The following is a 19,177-nucleotide window of genomic DNA, read 5'->3' as shown; positions in this document are numbered from 1 at the left end:
CTATTTCTCTTCCCGGGGTGTGTATTACTATGTAAGAAGCTGAAACTGGCGTGGATGGATACATATAGATTACATTTCATTTAGCTTTTGATAGTAGGCTCGCTCTATTTTGGCGGGACATATCTCTTTTTGCTCAAGAAGTTCTTGTGATCTTCTCATGGAGCAAAGGCAATTTCCTTTATGTCTACGAATTTTACTCGCAGAGCTAGAAACCCTTAGCTATTTCACAGACTTGGCCATTTCACTGAGCATGCGCACGAGTGCTTCAGAAGCTCTAGACTCATTCCCTGTGCAGGATTTAAGAGATTGAGACATCCTGGTTAAGCAAAAGCAAAAACAAGATAAGAATCAGGAGTTGGCTGTGGAGCTGATTTTTCACAGACTCGGCTGGGCTTTGGTTCAGTCTTGGACGATCCTCAATGAGATCTTTGGGCTCTAAAGAAAAAGTTTGGGTCAAAGAAAGGCTAATGGATAGGTGCTTCTGCTTATATTTCAAGTCATGCCAAGAAAGTTCGTAGTTCACATCAATCGTTTGTTGGAGTCGTTTGGGGGGCAACCATTTGATTTAAAGATCTACTACTTCTGGGGAAGAGTTCGGATTGTTCCGTTTGTTATGCGGAGAATTTAACATTATCGAAAATTTGTTTTCTGAGAGACATACATTATTCGCGTGGTATAAGGAATGTTCAATAACTGGTCCTCTCGTTGAAACCTGATTTCTTAGGCCTAGCCCTTGAGTACCCAAGCATGGGCATTTGGGCAGGCCAACCTTGATGGACTTGAGCTTGAGTGTCGGTGAAGTGGGCGTAGGAGTCGATTACCTAGGCATGGCTAGCGGAGATCCAAGCACATGCATTGGAGTCCTGAGCCTGGCCTATGTGGACTTGGGCCCGAATTTGATGGACACAAGCCCGGTGTAGGAGCTAAGTATTTTTTTCCATGACATAATTAATTATGTTATTTTCAAGAAAATAATTCAAGAAGCAATTTAGTCAAATTTGCCAATGACAAGAAGCCATATGATGGCTTTTGATTATCTAATTTAATTGAATTGAATATTCTTTTCAAAAGGGACATATGTTAACACCAAAAAATGACCGGTTTTGGGTTATTATCTACAAGTATCGGACTTAGTCGATGAGAGTAGAGCTTGGTCAACAATGAATAAAACAATTGACAACTCAAAAGGAATTTACAACTCGCTAAGGAAGTAATTGACAATACTGTGAAAGTTATGATTGAGAGCCTTCATTAAGAGTTGAGAAATTGATTGACAGTCATTGACAATAAGCAATTGACATGAAAATATAAATATTGTAGTCAAATTTATTGCCACTAATTTAGGACTTTTTTTAACTTTCGTGATAAGTATTATTAAATTATAGGAGATCATGTAACTTCTTTTGCATGTGGATTAGGAAATAATTTTTTTATTCAAATTTATTGATTGTTCAATGTAATTGTCGATATAGAGTTATAAATACCCCAAGTGTATTCATGGTAAGCAACTACCAATCAATCATAGAATTCAACCTTTTTTTACAAATTTATTTTTATCTTTACTTTTGTGTAATTTACATGACTGAATGCGATTGTCTCTAATCTATGTGCTTTTAGTTTTCTTATCATTTACTTTTCTATCCAAAACCAACAAAGGACCTTTTGCAACTTGTGTTGATTCATCCATTTATACTTGGAGGATATTTCAACATATCTGACGAAAGAATTGCAAAATAGCTTTTTAAATATTTCTCATAATACAACGTTTTTAAATTAATGTTATAAGCCTAAATTGCAACTTGCGCTTTGCGCGGAAAGACTATAAAAATAAGACAATTTCATTCATATTTGAAAATACAATATTTTAATATTCTATAAAAGTTTATCAATCAAAGCTAGATGTTTTCTCTGTATTTCATATACCGATGCAAGAAATACATGAAGCAAAGTTGACGCAAGATTTTAGAATACAATTGGTGCACTGACTACAATTGAAACATAATAGTATAGTGTATATATATATATGACTACAATTACTTTCCTAAATCACACATTAAATTGCGCTTAGAAAATTCATTCAGCTTAGAAAATTCATTCATATTGTAACTCATTATGGTGAGATAATTAAGAAATGGTGGGAATTACATAATTGATTCTGGTTGAAAAGACCATATGGGAAACTTCATTAATTACTTAGGTGGTGTTCAAGTGGCAGCTCACTTTGTGAATAATGTAAGGAAACCAATTCTTGCAACCAAGACAAGCCTCTCTATCTATGTCGTCTTAGGTGTTAAAGTGCAACCCTTATATTATCTTTGGAAGGGCTAATTGTCGCAACCTACCCTTCAAGGGGAGGGAATAGGTTTAGGGGTATTGTTTAAAAGACAGGTTTATGACTCATGATCAAGCACAGACTCTCCCAAGCTCATACCTCACGCAACATTAGATATTCAAATTGAGGATATGAAAATTTTCTAAAAAATGAGTCGCCACTAGCCTATTGGGGTCACTAACCTATTGGAGTCGGCTATAAACTAATGAGGCATGTGAGTGTACATCACTTCCGATACAACCAGATAATCTACAATTGATAATTTGATTATACTAATTAACCAATTAGTGCCATTTTCAGTACCTAATCTTGTTTATTTTAAAAAAAAAAGACTTTTTTTTTCGATCAAGCAATCTAGATTGATTTTATACTTATCTACTAACATGTGAGATGATCATGCTAGTGTATAATCATTAACGTAATAATCAGCAGCTAATGAAAGCATTAAATACATTTCATGTAATGACAAAGACTTAATACTAAGGAAAAGATAAATGCTAACCCTAACTAGATTAAAGGAAAACGTATTAGTATTGCGTAATCAAGGGCATTTGTCTTTAAGAGGGCATTTGTTTTTAAGGACAATTGAAACCCTAAGATGGAACCTAAGTGCTTGGCCAACCTTCAGAATAATCCTAAATTGAAAGACTTCCACTTTTAAGGAGAAGATAACCCAAAAGATTAATTTGAAACTTTTTGAGGAATTTTAGTTTAATCTCTTTTTTTTTTTTGTTTTTTGGGATATTTCGAAGTTCTTGAAAACCTTTTTTTTAAAATATTTTTCGAATTTTCATTTATTGTTTTAATTTTTAATTGAATTTTTTTAGTATTTATATATTTATTTATTTATTGTTAATAAAAAAGGAATTCGGACCGGGTCAAGAGACCCAACCCAACTAAACCGACCCGACCCTATTGGATCGAGTTGGACTAAAAACATTAATCCTAAAAGGCCACTCGGAATTAATTATAAAAGCCCCTGAACTTCTTTTTTTAACTCTTTTTCCGGCCCACATTTGAAATGAGCCCGGCCCACAATAGAACCCCCCAGCGCACTTTTCATTTTTTCCACTCTCTTTTTATTTTCTTTTAATTCTTTTCTCTTTGTTTTGTCTTTTTCCGTTTTGTCTTTTCCTCTTCATCACTACTCCTGCAACTCACGGAAGATCTCCAGAATATGCCAGCCTTGTTTCTAAAAACATTTGATGACTCAAACCATTAAAAAAACCTAGGCTTAGTCAAAATGATTTAGGCTCCCTGCACCTATCTACTCCGCTCAGACCATCATCCATCAAGATTTACTCCTAACGTCATAACATCCGAGTGTACATGGCATTGTTAGAACAAGCAAGTGTAAAAAAAAAAAAAGGAGGATGTCAAAGGCAAACCGGAGTAAATGCCCGAGATGGTCAATGCTCAGGTCATGGGCACAGGGTCGTCCACTCGGCCACAAATGCCACCGGTAACCACCAGAACATACGGGCACAAAGTAAGGGAAAGATGGAATGAGTGACGTTTGACAAATGTTCCAATGCATCGTAACCTCAAAACAAACACCATGACATTAAAAGGATAATGGTTCGTGTTCCAACCAGCTACTAATCGGAGAAAAGTTCATGCGGTTTTAGTGCTAACATTTCGTCAAACATGTAGCGGGCGTCCGATCAAAAGATAAAAGGCACGTCGATGAACTCATGACCAACGCTCGATCTAACAAAACCGACGAAAAGCCAATCTCATCTCAGTCCCACCCTGACAGCTTCAAAGACAAAAGCTAAAAATAGGGTTCCTCCTAGGCTAGAGTAGGGTATAACAGATTCAGCAGTGTTACCTTGAAGCGGTTCTTAGCTTAAATCACGTGGCCAGCTGGTGCGGGGAGAGTCCGGAAGAGGTCGCTCTTGAGGACGAACACGGGCTTCCAAAGAAAATCCGTTTGGAGCCTTCAAGGTCGAGGACTGGACACGAGAAACCGTTCTTCGTGGCGTCCGAACTGAGAATGGCGAGCGATGGGAAGATGGATGGAGATGGTGGAGATGGCTTGGATGACTCAGTGGAGGATTTCAGGAGACAACTCGCCCCCCTAGTCACTCTCTCTCCTCTTCTCTCCCTTGGACTCCCCGCTCACCCCCTCTCTTCGAAGATCCACCAAAACCAGCAAGAACTCTCCTTCTTCTTCTTGCAAAACCAGCCTGTCCAAAAACCACCAAAAACCAGAACGTCCCGTCCTCTTCGTCAAACAGCAAGCATGCTCCCCCTTTTCTATTCCGACGACGACGGTTGCCTCTCGTAGATCGATCGTACCGTCCTCGCCTCGCCCTTCTCTGTCCTTTTTGTCATTTTCTGGGAAGCCAGCGTCCATCGGTAGAGAAGGAGAAGAGAAGAAAAGAGGGCCGAGCGGGGAAAAAGGAAAAGAAGAAGTGGGCTGGGCCGGCCAATTGGGAAAAAAGAAAAGGGTAATGAAGGAGGGGCTGGGCTTAGACTGGCCCTAGCCCCGCCCAGATTTTTTTTTAAATTAAAAAATTTAATTTAATTTTTAATTTTTTTAATAGTAGTAATGCAAATGTTCCTAATGCCTCTATGCGATACAATTTTAAAAACGATTTTTTTAATGAAAATTATTTACTTTACTTTTTACTTTTTCTTTTCTCAAGACTAATTTTTAATTCTCTATGCGATTAAGTCTTAAGTAAAAATGCAAAACTTAAGCGTCAAAACTTTTTAGAAATTAAAAGAAAGGATTTAAGAAATCACAAGGAAATAAGAGAGAGAAGATTTGAAAGGATTGAGATGTTTGGCTATTAGCAGGGGCAACGGGAAAAAGAGTAAGTACACTATAACGTGGATATCCTTTGGTATGTTCAGAAATTGATGTAAAATAAGGATATAAAAGAGAAAGAAGAAAAATTTTGTTTATTAAGGCTATGTTCATTTTGCGAAAAATATTACGTCTTTTGAACATGTTTTGTAGAAAGTCATTGTCTCATTTTACAGAAAATGACAATATTTTTCGATAGTTTACTAAAACTTGAAAATAAACTAGGAAATATTTTCCATCGATTGGTATTTGATTTTATTTTTGGGAATTACAAAAAGAAGATCTATTTTAAAAATTTTGTATATTTAAATATTTTTAAATTAATTTTTATTTTTATTTGTTCATTTTTCTTTTCCTTCCTCCTTCTTCCTCCTACTTCCTCCGCTGGTCATGTACTTCAATGATGGTTGGTAGCCCGACAACTAGCCAAGACGCAAGTTGGCGAGCTCGAGGCTCAATTGATCTAGGCGAGCTCGAGCTCCACCGAGGCCAATGAGATTGCGGCTCACCAGATCCAAGCTAGCCCGAGCCTATTGACACTTAAATTTGGCTATTTTATTAAGGGCTTTATCACGTAGAAAATTAGAGATTAATTTTTAACCCCTGAATGAAAATTAATTTTTATTAAATTGTATCGCATATACACATTAAGAGCATTAGCATCACTGGTATTAATAAAAAAATTAAAAATATGGATTTTTTAAAAATTTAAATAAAAAAATTATTATTGTATTAGCTAATTAAAAGAAAAGAGTAACGTAAATAATTTTCACGCATCACTTATATATTAGATATATTTGCATTGCTAGCATTAATTACTTAAATTTCCAAAAAAACTTTTAAAAAAATCGAAAAATTACTATTAAAAAAAGGGAAATTAGAAAAAAAGCGGACCACGGGCCAGGGCAAGACTGCCCCGGCCCTTTTCTTCTCTTCTCCCCCAGTTATCCCTTTCCACTTGGGCCCGGGCCCAGCTTCCTTCTTATTTCCCTTATGCGGCCCATCTCCCTTCGTTTCGGCCCGGACCGCGCGTGGGTCTTCTTCCGCCTTGCTCCGGTCACGCCTCTGCAAGAAGAAGAAAAAGCCAGAGAAGGCAGAGGATTGCGAGGGGGCAGGTGGCGGCTTGGTGAACTGGTCGGGATCAGTCCGGTCAGCAAGCCAGTGGTGGCAGAGGCCATGCGCGCTGCTGGTCGCCCTTAAAAGCAAGGGAACTCGCTCATTTTGGGGAGGCTTCTGTCTTCGGCGAGAGTCCGAGAGAGAGAGAGAGGGCTGGTTCTTTTCTTCGGTTGAGAGCTGCTCGAGAGAGGAGATCCGGGAGAGAGCTTGAGGGAGAGAACTACTCGACAGAGAGTGGAGAGCAAGGGAGAAGCTCGACCGTGCTCGAGATCTCGCTCCCCGGCGCCCTTTTTCCGGGGTAATTTTTTTTTTCTTTTGGTGTTCAACCCCCTTTGACCCGAGGATCTCGTCTCGATGACACCAGGGCAGCGGCCGGCCACTGCTCGATCCGTCTAACGCCCTCCTTCCGGCCGCCGTCGGCAAGCCGAGTAGGGCCCCGTTACCCAAGCGCACTGGCGCGCTCCACGTTGCTCTATTTTTTAGCTCGCCGGACTGGGTTCGCGGTTCTTCGGTTCGTTCGAATCCCGACCCCAGTGGTGCTGCGCTTCGTTGCCTATTCGACCCTACTTCGTTGCCTGTAGCTATCTCGGTCTCGGTTTGATGTCCCGTCGAGTTATCGTCTGCTCTCCAGTCGACGCCCACCGGGTGTTCGACAAAACGTCTCCGTGATGCTCACAAAAGTCGCCTCCGTCTTGCCGAAACCGTAGACCCTCTGTCCATCTCTGTTGGTTTTCATATGTCACTCTCGTGATTATTTCTTCTTTTCTTCATTTCGATCGTGTGCATATGTGTGGTTTGCTTTGCGTTCTCCGTTCCGGCGATGGATGGTGGCCAACCGTGGCTCTCGCCGAGGGTGAGGGCGGATGATGGATGAGGGAGAAATGTTGGTTCTGCGTCTTCAGTAAGCACGATGGAAGACGAGCGAATATGTAGATTTGTTAAGATTTTGGGCGTGACAAGGCGAGGCTACGGGGAGGAGGGGAGCCTGGGCAAGAAAGGGAGAGAAGATAAGTGAAAAAAAGAATAAAAGAATTAAAGAATTAAAAAAAAAAAAACTATAAAAAGAAATGGCCAAAGATAGAAAAATCGAAAACGGAAAATGGGCTTCGGGCTTGTTAGCTGAGAATAGAAAATGGAAGTGGGCTGGAGGCTGAGTGGGCTATCTTTCAAAAACTTAATGGGCCAATTTAGTAAATTCCGAGTGGGCCTTAGAGCCAGCCTGGTTCGTAGTCCAACCCGGCCCAGTTCGACTTCCTTTTTTTTTTTCTAATATTAAAAATCACAAAAATATTAATTAATACATCATTAAACATATTGAGAATTCAGAAAATTCTTTAAAAATTAAAACTCAGAAAATCATAAAAATATTAAAAATTCAGAAAATCTTAAAAATTCAAAAATTCAGAAAACTCCATGGAAAATTTTAAAAATTCGGAAAATAAATTTCTTTAGAAAATTCAAAAATTAAAAATTCCTAAAAATTCTCAAAAAAGAAGAAGAAAATTTCCAAAAATTAGAATTCCTCGAAAAGCTTAAAAATAGTTGTTAGGTAATCTTTCAAAATTGTATAAGCCCTTAAGGTTCTACATTATGATTTCAATTGTCTTAGAGATAGATGCCCTTAATTCCGCACTCTCGATATGATTATGACTTCCTTTTAGCTTAGTTAGAATTGGCATTTATTTATCTCTTAGTGTTAGACACTTATTTTCCCTTGCTATTTATTTAATATTTTATTTGGTTGTTGATTGTTATTTTAATGATCGAGCACTCATGTGATCACTTTACATGTTAGTGGGTAAATCTAAAATTAATACAAACTGCCTAACAAAAATCTTTTGAAATAAACAAGATTAGATACCGAAATGGTACTAATTTCTCCACAAATGATGTACTCAAATGATGTACTCTGCCTGGACTACTAGTTTATAATAAGAAAGTTGGTATTTTTGGTCCTTCTAAGGGTCGAAAACTCGACCTTAAGTTTGGTCATTGAGCACGAACCATTCAAACTTTTTGCTGTTGATTTCTTTTTAAGGGTGGATATGTCTCAACCGAGCATTCTGCTACTTCTTATGAGCTTCTTGTGTTGTTGCATTGATGTTCTGAAAGTAAATTTAGCAGTTTGCATATATAGTTCCGATTTCAGGCAAAATGAGACATTTGCCTCTCGTACGTTACTCGACACCGAATCGCCACATAACTGGTAATTGCACATCAGTATATCCATTTTGCGCTTCCGATTTATCAGCAAGTATCAAAGAGAATCTGCAAGGAAAGTCCTGTGACAAAGAAGCCGCCTTTGGGAGAAAAACACCGGTCTTTCCATGGGAAAGAGCCAGCCTGATGAGATTTTCTGGCGTTTGATGTTCGCGAAGGGGAATGTAAGTTCTTGGAATGTTTTTCGAGCTTGCTACTCGATCAGGGCCAGAATATATGGCTCTTCAGTCGCGAGTCTGGTGGCTTCTGAGGATCAAAGAGAATTTCAAGACAAGATTTGACGCGACTGTACATCGCAGCTTCCTGTGCTTGTTGGCTATCATCGGTAATGGTCGTGATGGAGGTGGAATCGAGGTCGGTACCCGAGTTCTTGACAATGAGTAACAACGGATGTGAAAATGGCACTTCCATTGTTGGCATATTTCGTCCGCCAAAACCCAGTTCAGTACTGAGATCTCTCGAACTCCTAAAGGAAATAATACGCCTTCTGCGGAAGCGACACCGGGCTGGCTTCTTTCCTCCGACAGCAGTTTCAACTGGCATAGCCTAACAAGAAAGGGTACAAGTGAGGTCGTCATGTATTAGATTTAGGTTTAGCAATAGGATAGAAGTTTAGCGCTCGGTCTGGAGTTAACGAGAGAGTTTCGCTCCACCTCTCGATTGCCATTGTTTCGTGCCCGCGAAGGGTTGCGAGGTCGGACAAGATATGAAGAGCCAAGCTTGCATCGATTATACACGCATTCAAGTTATCACCTAATGATCTAATAGCTATATAACGCATCAATGGCCCCACAATTCATCAAACTATTTTCTGGTAAATGGGCAAATTGATCATGTCTCTATGGTTGGGAAGCGAATTAGCCGGTTCTTGTGTTATGGGCTTTTGGTAATGGTTTTGCAGGATATGTCAAGTCCCCTATTCTTACGGAGCCTTTCCTCTTCTTTTTCTTGTTTTTTTTTTCGGGCGGGGGGGTCTACACCACTTCATTCGTCAAAGGAACTTGCTGACTAAAACTCTATCAAAACGAAAAGGAAAAAAGAAAAACTATTTTTTAGGAGATTTTACCCAAAACCCTATATTTAGCTATAGCAAACCTTCGCATGTTGAAGGACAGGGTACTTTCGTTTGACTTCACAGAGACCCCCTTCGATGGAAACTCGCAGTTTCGGAGTTGCCTTTTCTCTTATCGTGGTCGAGAATTGTGCTTTTTTTGTCTGTTCTTATTTTCGCCGTTGATTCCTTTTGTTTCTCGAGGCCTCTCTGCATGTCGTTTGGTGAGTTGATTGCATGACTCTTGCGCTTAGACAATCCCAAACATGGGTTTATGGTACATTTCTGAGTCTATAATGTATGTGTATAGCGTGTTCATGGTAAGATAACGTGCTTGTTGAAAGTGAGCTGAACAATTCTGGTCTGGTTCTGTCAATGGCAGAGATTGGTTCAGCACCCACTCACCCAGTTAAAAGTGAGCTGAACAATTCTGAGCTGAAGGACGAGGTCGTGCTCCTGATTTGGATGCGGTTTTTTTTTTTAAACTGGGATTGTCTAATGATGATTTCGGAATGTGGGTTCTTTTCTTTTTAATGTTTTCTTTGATGGGTTGCAGAGATTGGTGCAGCACCAGCCGACCCCAAACCCGGCGTTCAAGGCTTTTGATTCGGGGGTCATCAGATCGCTTGCAGAGTTTGGAAAGATTACTATGCCATGGTGCGATCTTTAACGCTTCTTTTTGATCGAATCTTTTTTCTCATGGTAGAACCGGATTTGTAAGTTCTTGGGAAGATTGTGCTGTTCCTTCGTGCATCGGTTATGTCGCTGATCCAGACCAGAGCGCCTGCTAATGACAAAAATATTTTGATGAATGCGAAATATGAAACATTTCTATGTATCTTTGTATGAATTTTTAGCTGTGGGTTAGTTTGGATTCGGCCAGATGCACAGGTTCTGGGATGCTTCCTATTTATGGGATTACAAGGGTGTTTTCTCTGTGGACCCTGATGGTTTCGTGCTCATTATATTCCACTTCGATTTTTTTTGTTGGTAAAAGTACATATTCCACTTCGATTTTCGGCCTTTTGAAACCAAAAAAGAAGAAAGTGATCATCCCGTATGTAGATCTGTCAGCTCGTGTCGTGTCCGAATCTAATTGTCTTGGTTGAACCTTAAAGTGTCGCCATTCCTTCTTTGGACTTCTCTTTCACTGTAGGCAATGAGGACAACTGAGGCTCCACCAATGGCAACTCTTGGACTTGCTAGCGTTCTGCCACTATTAGCTGTCTAGTAGACTACGTTCTGCCATTTTGTCCAATATCTGGAAAAGCAATCTTTACTTTTTCGGCTGTCACTTTGAATACAACTAAGGTACTGGATTTGGCACTGTCACTTTGAATACCACTAAGGTACTGGATTTGGCACTTCTATTCCCATATAGAGAACTGACAATTGCCGAGTGGCAGTTGTGCCGTTGGTGAAATGCTTGTGAGAGCTGATTTTTCAAAAACGGACATGTTGCATTTGAATCAAATAGGTTATATCAATGGACATGCTTCTTCTTTGCCCCATGAGTTTGGAAAACGGGAAAACTATCTCTTCAACCAAAAAACTAATATCGGTGAAGAGCTTGGTCAGAAGGTGGTGATCTGCGACCATGACCGATGGATGCAGCAGATAGAGTGCTTGGACTTTAAGTGAAAAATGATTTATTTGTCAACTATATTAGTTATAGATCATACAGGTGAAGATGATAGTTTACATTATTTGCTGAGGATGAGAGGAGAAAGATAACGCACTACAATGTGGAAGTGTTTAACCTATGGCTCTCTATCTAGTAAAGATGGATCATCTTTAGCAGTTCTAACTTGAAAAGGTACATATAGAGGCAAAGAGCTTTAGTTCATTTGTTGGCATTTGCACCTGCATCTCTGTTGCCGAGCTTCCTCCTGTCCAAATATTTCATTTAGGCCAGAGACGATGTGTGAGTCCGTGACTTTCAACTCCTTTTGTCTTCCAGTTTACAAATTTAACTTGGACAACTCTTTTGCACATATTTTCAAATGAGTTTAATGCCAAATGATTGATCTTCCAAGTTTTCATCACTAGATTGATGCAGTAGTATACCTGGTGGATGCCTATGACAAGGAGAGGTTTGCAGAATCAAAGAGGGAGCTTGATGCCCTCCTTTCAGATGAAGCTCTTGCTAATGTGCCTTTCCTCATACTCGGGAACAAGATAGATATCCCATATGCGGCTTCGGAGGACGAGCTACCTTGGTAATTTGAATAATATTTGAAACGTTCTTAATAAAATATTTGCTGCCAGTGCTTAAACAGGCTAGTACCAACCGTTCATCATTATATTTCAATAAATAGACACGTGGTATTTCTTAATATCACCGTCAATTGCCATGCATCCATTCTCCCGCCTGTTGATGGTCTAATGCACATAAGATGACATTCATACGTTATGTACGTGAGTGTAGCTTACTTCTACCCAAATATTGGCTATTTCTCGCCCTCATGCAAAGCATGTGTATATTGACAACTGATCAACTATGGGTGTCAACAATGGCAAACCTTTGCCCTCAACCTCTTAATCACTACACAACACCTTCCAATTTCGTTTCGTTGTAGCCGATAACCTCCTTTTCTTAGTGAGCACAGTCCGGTGTACATGACTTTTGAAGGGTAGAAATATATTTTCATCTCGTTTTTTTTAAGGAAATATTGTTTTTACACTTCATTGATGTGAAAAGAAAAAATGGAAGACAGGAGAAAAAAGAAAACAACAATTAGACAAATAGGAAAAAGTCTCAATAACAAGAAACTCGGATAAAAAAATTGGCTAATCGTTATGCACATGTAAAGGGTTAATTGATAATATTTTTTTAGAAAAAAAAGAATATTTGAAAGGAATGGCGGCATCAAATAAAAAGAAAATGATGAACCGAATTTATAATGATGTTTTAAAAATTAATTACTGTCAATCATTTTTTTTTTTTTTTTGCATTAGTTAATCATTTTTTTAACCTCTTACCATTTGTTAGCTAGCGAAGCCTTTTCCTTTTCTACTTAGCCATATTTCTTTTCTCTAAAATACCCGATTAGTTCCTTAAATACTTCCATGAATATCTAATAATCTTTACTTATTATGCTATCATCAAGAGTCGGTTCTTCCAATATTTAGTTAATTTATTGTACTCCCTTTTCTTTATTTTTGCCCCTAAAGTCAAATGCTGAGGCGAGATATTTGTTTAGAAAAAAAAAAAAAAAAAGAAGTGAAAGACATGAAACTGCACACTACCCTTCAAAAGCCATGTGCGTTGCATTTGTTTACCGAAAATGTATCCTCACCGTAGAACAATTCCGCTCACCCGCGCGATCCCTCCATTTCCATTTCCAGCCCTTTGGAAAGTAGTCTGGTGAATAATGAAAAGTGGGATCCTGCGGCCAGTAAACTCTGTGGGTGCGAACACGATTGAACGGACAGTACGAATTTAGAAACTGAGAGTTCCAGGACCCACCTAAACTTGCTTCTTGCTAAGTAAAAATTTCTGTAAATGAAAAAAGAAAATAAAAATTATTTTATGGGATTGAGCTGTACCAACGACAAATCTTTGCGCTCCAACTCTCAATCGCTACACGATAGCCCCCTCCACTTTCGTTTCATTATAGTCGGTGACCTCCTTTTCTTAAATACAAGTACGGTGCGGTGTCCATGACTTTTAAAGGATACAGAAAACATTTTCGTCTAGTTTTCTTAAAGGGAATATTGTTTTTACGCTTCCTTGATGAACAAAAAGGAAGAAAAGGGTAAAAAGAAAAGCAACAACACTTAGATAAATAGGAAAAAGTCTCAATAACAAGAAGGTCGGATAAAAGAATTTGATTAATCATTATATGCATATGGAAAGGGTTACTTGATAATATATATATATAAATAATCGAAAGGAAATGCAGCTTCACTGAAAGAATACGATGGACCGGATCTATATAGCTGGTAAACTGTGAATAGTGAAAAGTGGGACCCTATGACCCCTCTCTCTCACCGTCAACATTGTTAATCATTAATTAAACATTAATTACTGAAAATCATTTTTTCCATCAGTTAATCATTGAATATTATATATATTTATTTTCTCTAAAATATCTAATTAGTTTTATAAATCTTCCGAAATTCCTAACAGACTTTACTTATTATGCTATCATGGAAGGTTGGTTCTTCCGATATATTAGTTGATTTATTGCACTCTCTTTTCTGCATTATTTTTTTTCTTCCCCTGAAGTCAAAGGCAAAGGCGAGATTTATTTCGACAAAAAAGAAAGAAGAGTAAAGACATGAAAATACACATCACCCTTCCCAAGCCATGGGCATTGCATTTGTAAACCGCTATAATAAAATGAAAGTTTCAATGAAATAATGCACAGCGTTGTAGTCACGCATTTGTACTACCCACCCTAAAGTCAGGAGGAGATTTGCGTAATTCTCCCTGATTTTCGAAACACTGATCTATATATTTGCGAGTATCGTAATCAGCATATTAGACCGAAACTCGTCTTGCCATTCAAGGACCCGGCTCCTGTTCCCCTCATCTTGATCCGTCCGATTCGCCCATCACAAAACGCCAACATGCATCTGATTGCTTTCGACAATTTTATTACATGATCTAGGAGTTTTTAATCATGCACACTTGTTAAAATGAACAACTAAAGCCAAGACCCAACAAAATATAGTATATTTCGGCCCTTGTTAAAATGAACAACTAAAGCCCTAATACCCAACAAAATATAGTATAGTTCGGCAAAAATAATGATAGGAGACGTTAATTGCTTGCATATTTGCATTGAAACACTATGCACCATGATAGATTGCGATTGTTTCAATTTATTTTCCTTAGTGACATTTTGTCTATTTTGATGTAATCAGATTTTTTTGTGACTTTCATATGTACAAATATGAGAGCAATATCATAAGTAATGCTAATGATTTGGAACCCATGGTTATGGACCTAAATCCATTAGTATGAAACATGTTCTTTTTCAAGTGAAATCTGCTAGTATATGAAAGGGTGAAAAAGTGCTTTCATTTTTATAGAATAAGAAGCCTTCACACCTTAATGTATGTATTTAATTTATTCGGATCTATTAGAGCTGGATCCACTTTTGGGGAATATGAGTCGAAGCAATAACAAGTAAGGACATCCATTTATTATTTTTCCAAGGATAATAGACAGGGATATATTATCTAAGAAATCTTTTTGCCCAAAGAAAGCTTTTATACCTTTACTTTCAAAGGTCCATCTACGCACTCTGAGTTTTAGCTCTAGATACCACCTTAGGCGGGAAAAATACTAAAAAAACCTTAAACTTTTAATTTGGCCAATTTAATTATAAATATTTTCACATTTATATTAATTCGATCAATTTGGCCAATTTAACACTAGTTATTTTATGTGATACAAATTTCCGATACTATAGTTGATATTTTTTAATAATTTTCTTTTTCTTTCTTTTCTTTTTTCTTTCTTTCTCTCCTTAATAATATTATAAATTTTTGTAGTTCGAAAATTATAAAATAAAATAAAAACTATAGAGGAGAGACTGAGATATATCAAATAGATCTAAAGATAATACTGTTGCGCTCTTTATTAAGCTTTTCCCGGCAAGCATCTGTTACTTGCCCGACCAACGAGAAGGAAAGATGCCTCGACCTTGTGCGTTCTCTATCTCGGGCAACTCGGGAAGATATTGCCTAGAAAAATTAAGGTACCGATCGAGTTACAATGACCTCTCCATGATGCCCCATCGCACTGTCCCTGAACACCCGGTCTCACCGCAGCAGCACGGTCCTACCGCAAAAAGCTCCTCGATGCGATGAGATACGACACGGCCGCGCTTTCCCCACTGGTGCCAAATCTCTCTTTTCACAGATGGCAGGGGGTGGTCCCGGGGTTTCTGTCAAACAGACAGAGGCGACACCAAAGTCGTGCTTCAAGAACTGCTTTTTAAGGTAATCATTTTTTGCATCAGTTAATCGTTGAACGTATTCAAAATCTATATATATATACGTACATACGTACATACTTGTTTTGTTACCTGACCTTTTACTTTTTGTTACCTACCAATGCCTTTTTCCTTTTCTACTTAACCGCGTTTCTTTTCTCTAAAATATCCAATTAGTTCTATAAATACTTCCACGATTCCTAACAATATTTACTTATTATGCTATTATCGAGAGTCAATTCTTCCGATATATCAGTTAATTTATTGCATTCCCTTTACTTTATTATTTTTTTCTTCCCTTGAAGTCAAAGGCAAATGCGAGATTTATTTTGACAAAAGAAAAGAAAAGAGGAAAGACATGAAAATACACACCACTCTTCCCAAGCCATGGGCATTGCATTTGTAAACCACCATAATAAAATGGAAGTTTCAATGAAATAATGCACAGTAATGTAGTCGCGCATGCGTATTACCTACCCTAAAGTCAGAAGGAGATTTGTGTAATTCTCCGCAATTTTCGAAACACTGATCTATATATTTGCGAGTATCGTAATCAGCATATTAGATTGAAACTCCCTCGTTGTTTTGTGTGGATGTCCGAACAAGCCTTTGTCTTGGCATTCAAGGAACCAGCTCCTGTTCCCCTCATCTTGATCCGTCCGATTCGCCCATCACAAAACGCACATGCATCTTATTGCTCTTGGTTTATATTGGGAACATAAGCACATAGGGCGTTCGTGGTACATTTCATGATGTATGTTAATCGCTGGTCCTGTTTCCGGTAGACATATTTTCTTCTTATAAGGACAATAGATCATCGTTCACTTTTTGTTCCACCTGTTTTGCAACTCAGTCATTGCTGCCCAAATGAAGTACTCTGCCTGGACTATTAGGTTATAATAATTCGGCTGGCACTTCCAGAAAGCTCTCGACCTAAATATGGGTCATCGAGCATGAATTGTGCAAATCTTTCTCTGTCGATTTCCCTTTTTAGGTGGATATGTCTGGGCCGAGCATTTCTGGTACTTCTTTTGAACTCCTCTTGTGGTCTCGTTCGTGTCCTGAGAATAAATGTAGCAGTTCGCAATTTCCTGGTGTTTGATGCACGCGTAAGGGAATGTTCCTTCTTGGACGATTTTTCGAGCTCGATACTCGATCAAGGCTAGAATGCATGGCTCCTCGATCGGGATTGTCCGTTGGCTACTTCTGGGGATCGAACAGAATTCCAGGGCAAAATCCGACATGACTATGTTGCAGCTTTCCTGTGCCTGTTGGCCATCATTCATAATGGTCGTGTCAGGAGGTGGTATCGAGCGGGACACGAGTTCTTGAAAATGAGTAATGACGAGCGTACCGAGTAGGGGAATAATATCCTCTCACCTCCACCTGGGCCAGCTAATATTAAAATAAAAGAAACAAAAACAAAAGAGAAAAGTCAAAAAGTTATGGCTGATCCGATCTGTAAGACCGTGATTGAAAATTTTTGGATCAGTCTTTTTCCAAATAAGAGACGAAGCGTAATTAATTTAAATTAGTGATAGCTACTCGAAATTTTAATTAAAGATTGAATTTGTAATCTCATATTTGCATTTTATGAAAAAATACCAATCGAAGTGAAGGATTTCTTCAAATAAGAAGGACCAAAAACTTCGGGCAAAGTGTATCCTTGTCCAACAAAAGAAAAAAGTGTATTCCTACAAGTGAGGAGAGCAGAGAAAACAAAATGTGTGAGGCACCACTGAGAGCATCGAGAGAGGCAGGAAAAGAAAATCAAAGAGGCTAAACTTTATAGCTCAAATTCAAAAGCTAAACGTTAACGGAATTGACTCAAATTGGGCTATATACTCAAATTAGACAAATAGGAAAAAGTCTCATGGGTCGGATGAAAAAATTGATTGATCGTTATGTATATGTAAAGGGTTAATTGCTAATATTTAAAAATAATAATAATTGAAAGGAAATGGTAGCATCAACTCAAAATGAAAATGATGAATCTCCTATGATCCTTGGTTGTTTCTAGGTTCCTCACCTAGAAGTGTCTTGCAACACCAAGTGAGGGGTGTCCCCTTGTCCAATGGATATACCGTTGGCGGACCGATATGACTACTTTTCTTATTTTAACATGTCGGTATCCGCACATCTCAGCTCTCCAATTTTCCCTCATATCTTGGTCTTCCCCAAGAGGAGGGAATACCTTGTAGGTGCTTTACATCTAAGGGATACTGAGGTTTGCATGAGACCTTAGACGAAACGGTTTTTAGGTCATAATTGGGACCAAAAACCAAACCTATAATGATATTCTAAATATTAATTATTGGCAATCATCTTTTTTGGCATTAGGTAATTATCGAATATCTTTCAAAATCTATTCTTTTAGTTTTTGTTACCTAACCTTTTAGTTTTTGTTAGTTAGCAAAGCCTTTTTTCCCTTTTCTACTTTTCTACTTGACTATGTTTCTTTTCTCAAAAATATTTGATTAGTTCTATAAAGTTTCCGTGAATTCCCAGTGGCCTTTACTTATTATGTTATCATTGAGAGTCACTTCTTCCAATATATTAATCAATTTATCATACCCACTTTTCTCTAATTTTTTTTTTCCATTGAAGTCAAAAGCAAAGGCGAGATTTATTTCGAAAAAGTGGGACATGAAAATACATGCCGCCTCCTCACAAGCCATGGACATTGCATTTGTAAACCGCTATAATAACACGAAAATTTCAATGAAAAAATGGGCATGTGTATTACCCACCCTAAAGTTAGGAGGAGATTTGCGTAATTATCCCCGATTTTCAAAACACTAATCTATATATTTGTGAATTGTGAGTATAATCACCAGCATATAAGATTGGAAATCTCTCGTTTTTTTTTTTGGCGCGTATAAAGTTGTGCCTGGATATCCAAACGGGCCTTTGTCTTGACAATCAAGGAAACCGGGTCCTGACACCTCATCTTGACCCTTCATTTTTTTATTTTTTTTTTTGGCGCGTATAAAGTTGTGCCTGGATATCCAAACGGGCCTTTGTCTTGACAATCAAGGAAACCGGGTCCTGACACCCTCATCTTGACCCTTCATTTTTTTTTTTTTTTTGAACTACTTGGCCCTTCGATTTTTGTCTGGTCGATACTTGACCCTTCGATTCGCCAGCCACAAGAATGCCGTTCCTCACTGTACTTGCGCCCCGGCAATTATGGTATGGTAGACAAGGCATCCAAGACCAATTGGAAGGGCTTAAAAATATATGAAAAAGATCGCTTTAATCACTATATTAAAGATTGATACCTTTGCTACGAAAAATTTTTCAAATTTTTTTTCATAAAAGTCCAGAAGATGAGCAATTAATGATTTCGTTGCAAATTGAGCAGAAAGAACCAGCTCACTGTCGACCGGCGACGTACAGTGACCATGCACGCCTCACTCCGTTTGGGATCAAAACGACGACGTACGTATAGTGACCATGCACGTCTCTCACTCCGTTTGGGATCAAAACGACATACCGTGTTGCTGCCCTCTCACTCTGTTTGGAATCACAACGACATACCGTGTTGCTGCCTTCTCGATTCTCTCTTCTTGCTTTTCGCTTCTCTATTCTTACTCGCTTCTCGCTTCTCACTTCTTGCTTCTTGCTCCGAAGCTCTCAGCTTTCCTAATTCCTTCTCGTTTTCGGTCGTAAAGAAGAAGAAAAACAGAGGAGTA

At 38.4% G+C, this 19,177-nt stretch overlaps 1 protein-coding gene across 1 annotated transcript; it reads left to right on the top strand.

Moving 5' to 3' along the window:
* Positions 1-8,699: 8,699 nt before the first annotated feature.
* On the top strand, positions 8,700-11,757 carry LOC120295053 (GTP-binding protein SAR1B-like). The gene is made up of 5 exons (XM_039316238.1): positions 8,700-8,841; positions 9,917-9,981; positions 10,091-10,191; positions 10,392-10,425; positions 11,584-11,757. The coding sequence occupies exons 1-5, from the start codon at positions 8,700-8,702 to the stop codon at positions 11,755-11,757; spliced, it is 516 nt and encodes a 171-aa protein (XP_039172172.1).
* The last annotated feature ends 7,420 nt before the right edge of the window (positions 11,758-19,177 follow it).

The sequence above is a fragment of the Eucalyptus grandis genome, chromosome 1, assembly GCF_016545825.1.
Source record: "Eucalyptus grandis isolate ANBG69807.140 chromosome 1, ASM1654582v1, whole genome shotgun sequence".
NCBI lineage: Eukaryota > Viridiplantae > Streptophyta > Magnoliopsida > Myrtales > Myrtaceae > Eucalyptus > Eucalyptus grandis.
The sequence above is the reverse complement of the archived record's forward strand: the minus strand, read 5'-3'. Positions and strand labels throughout refer to the sequence as shown.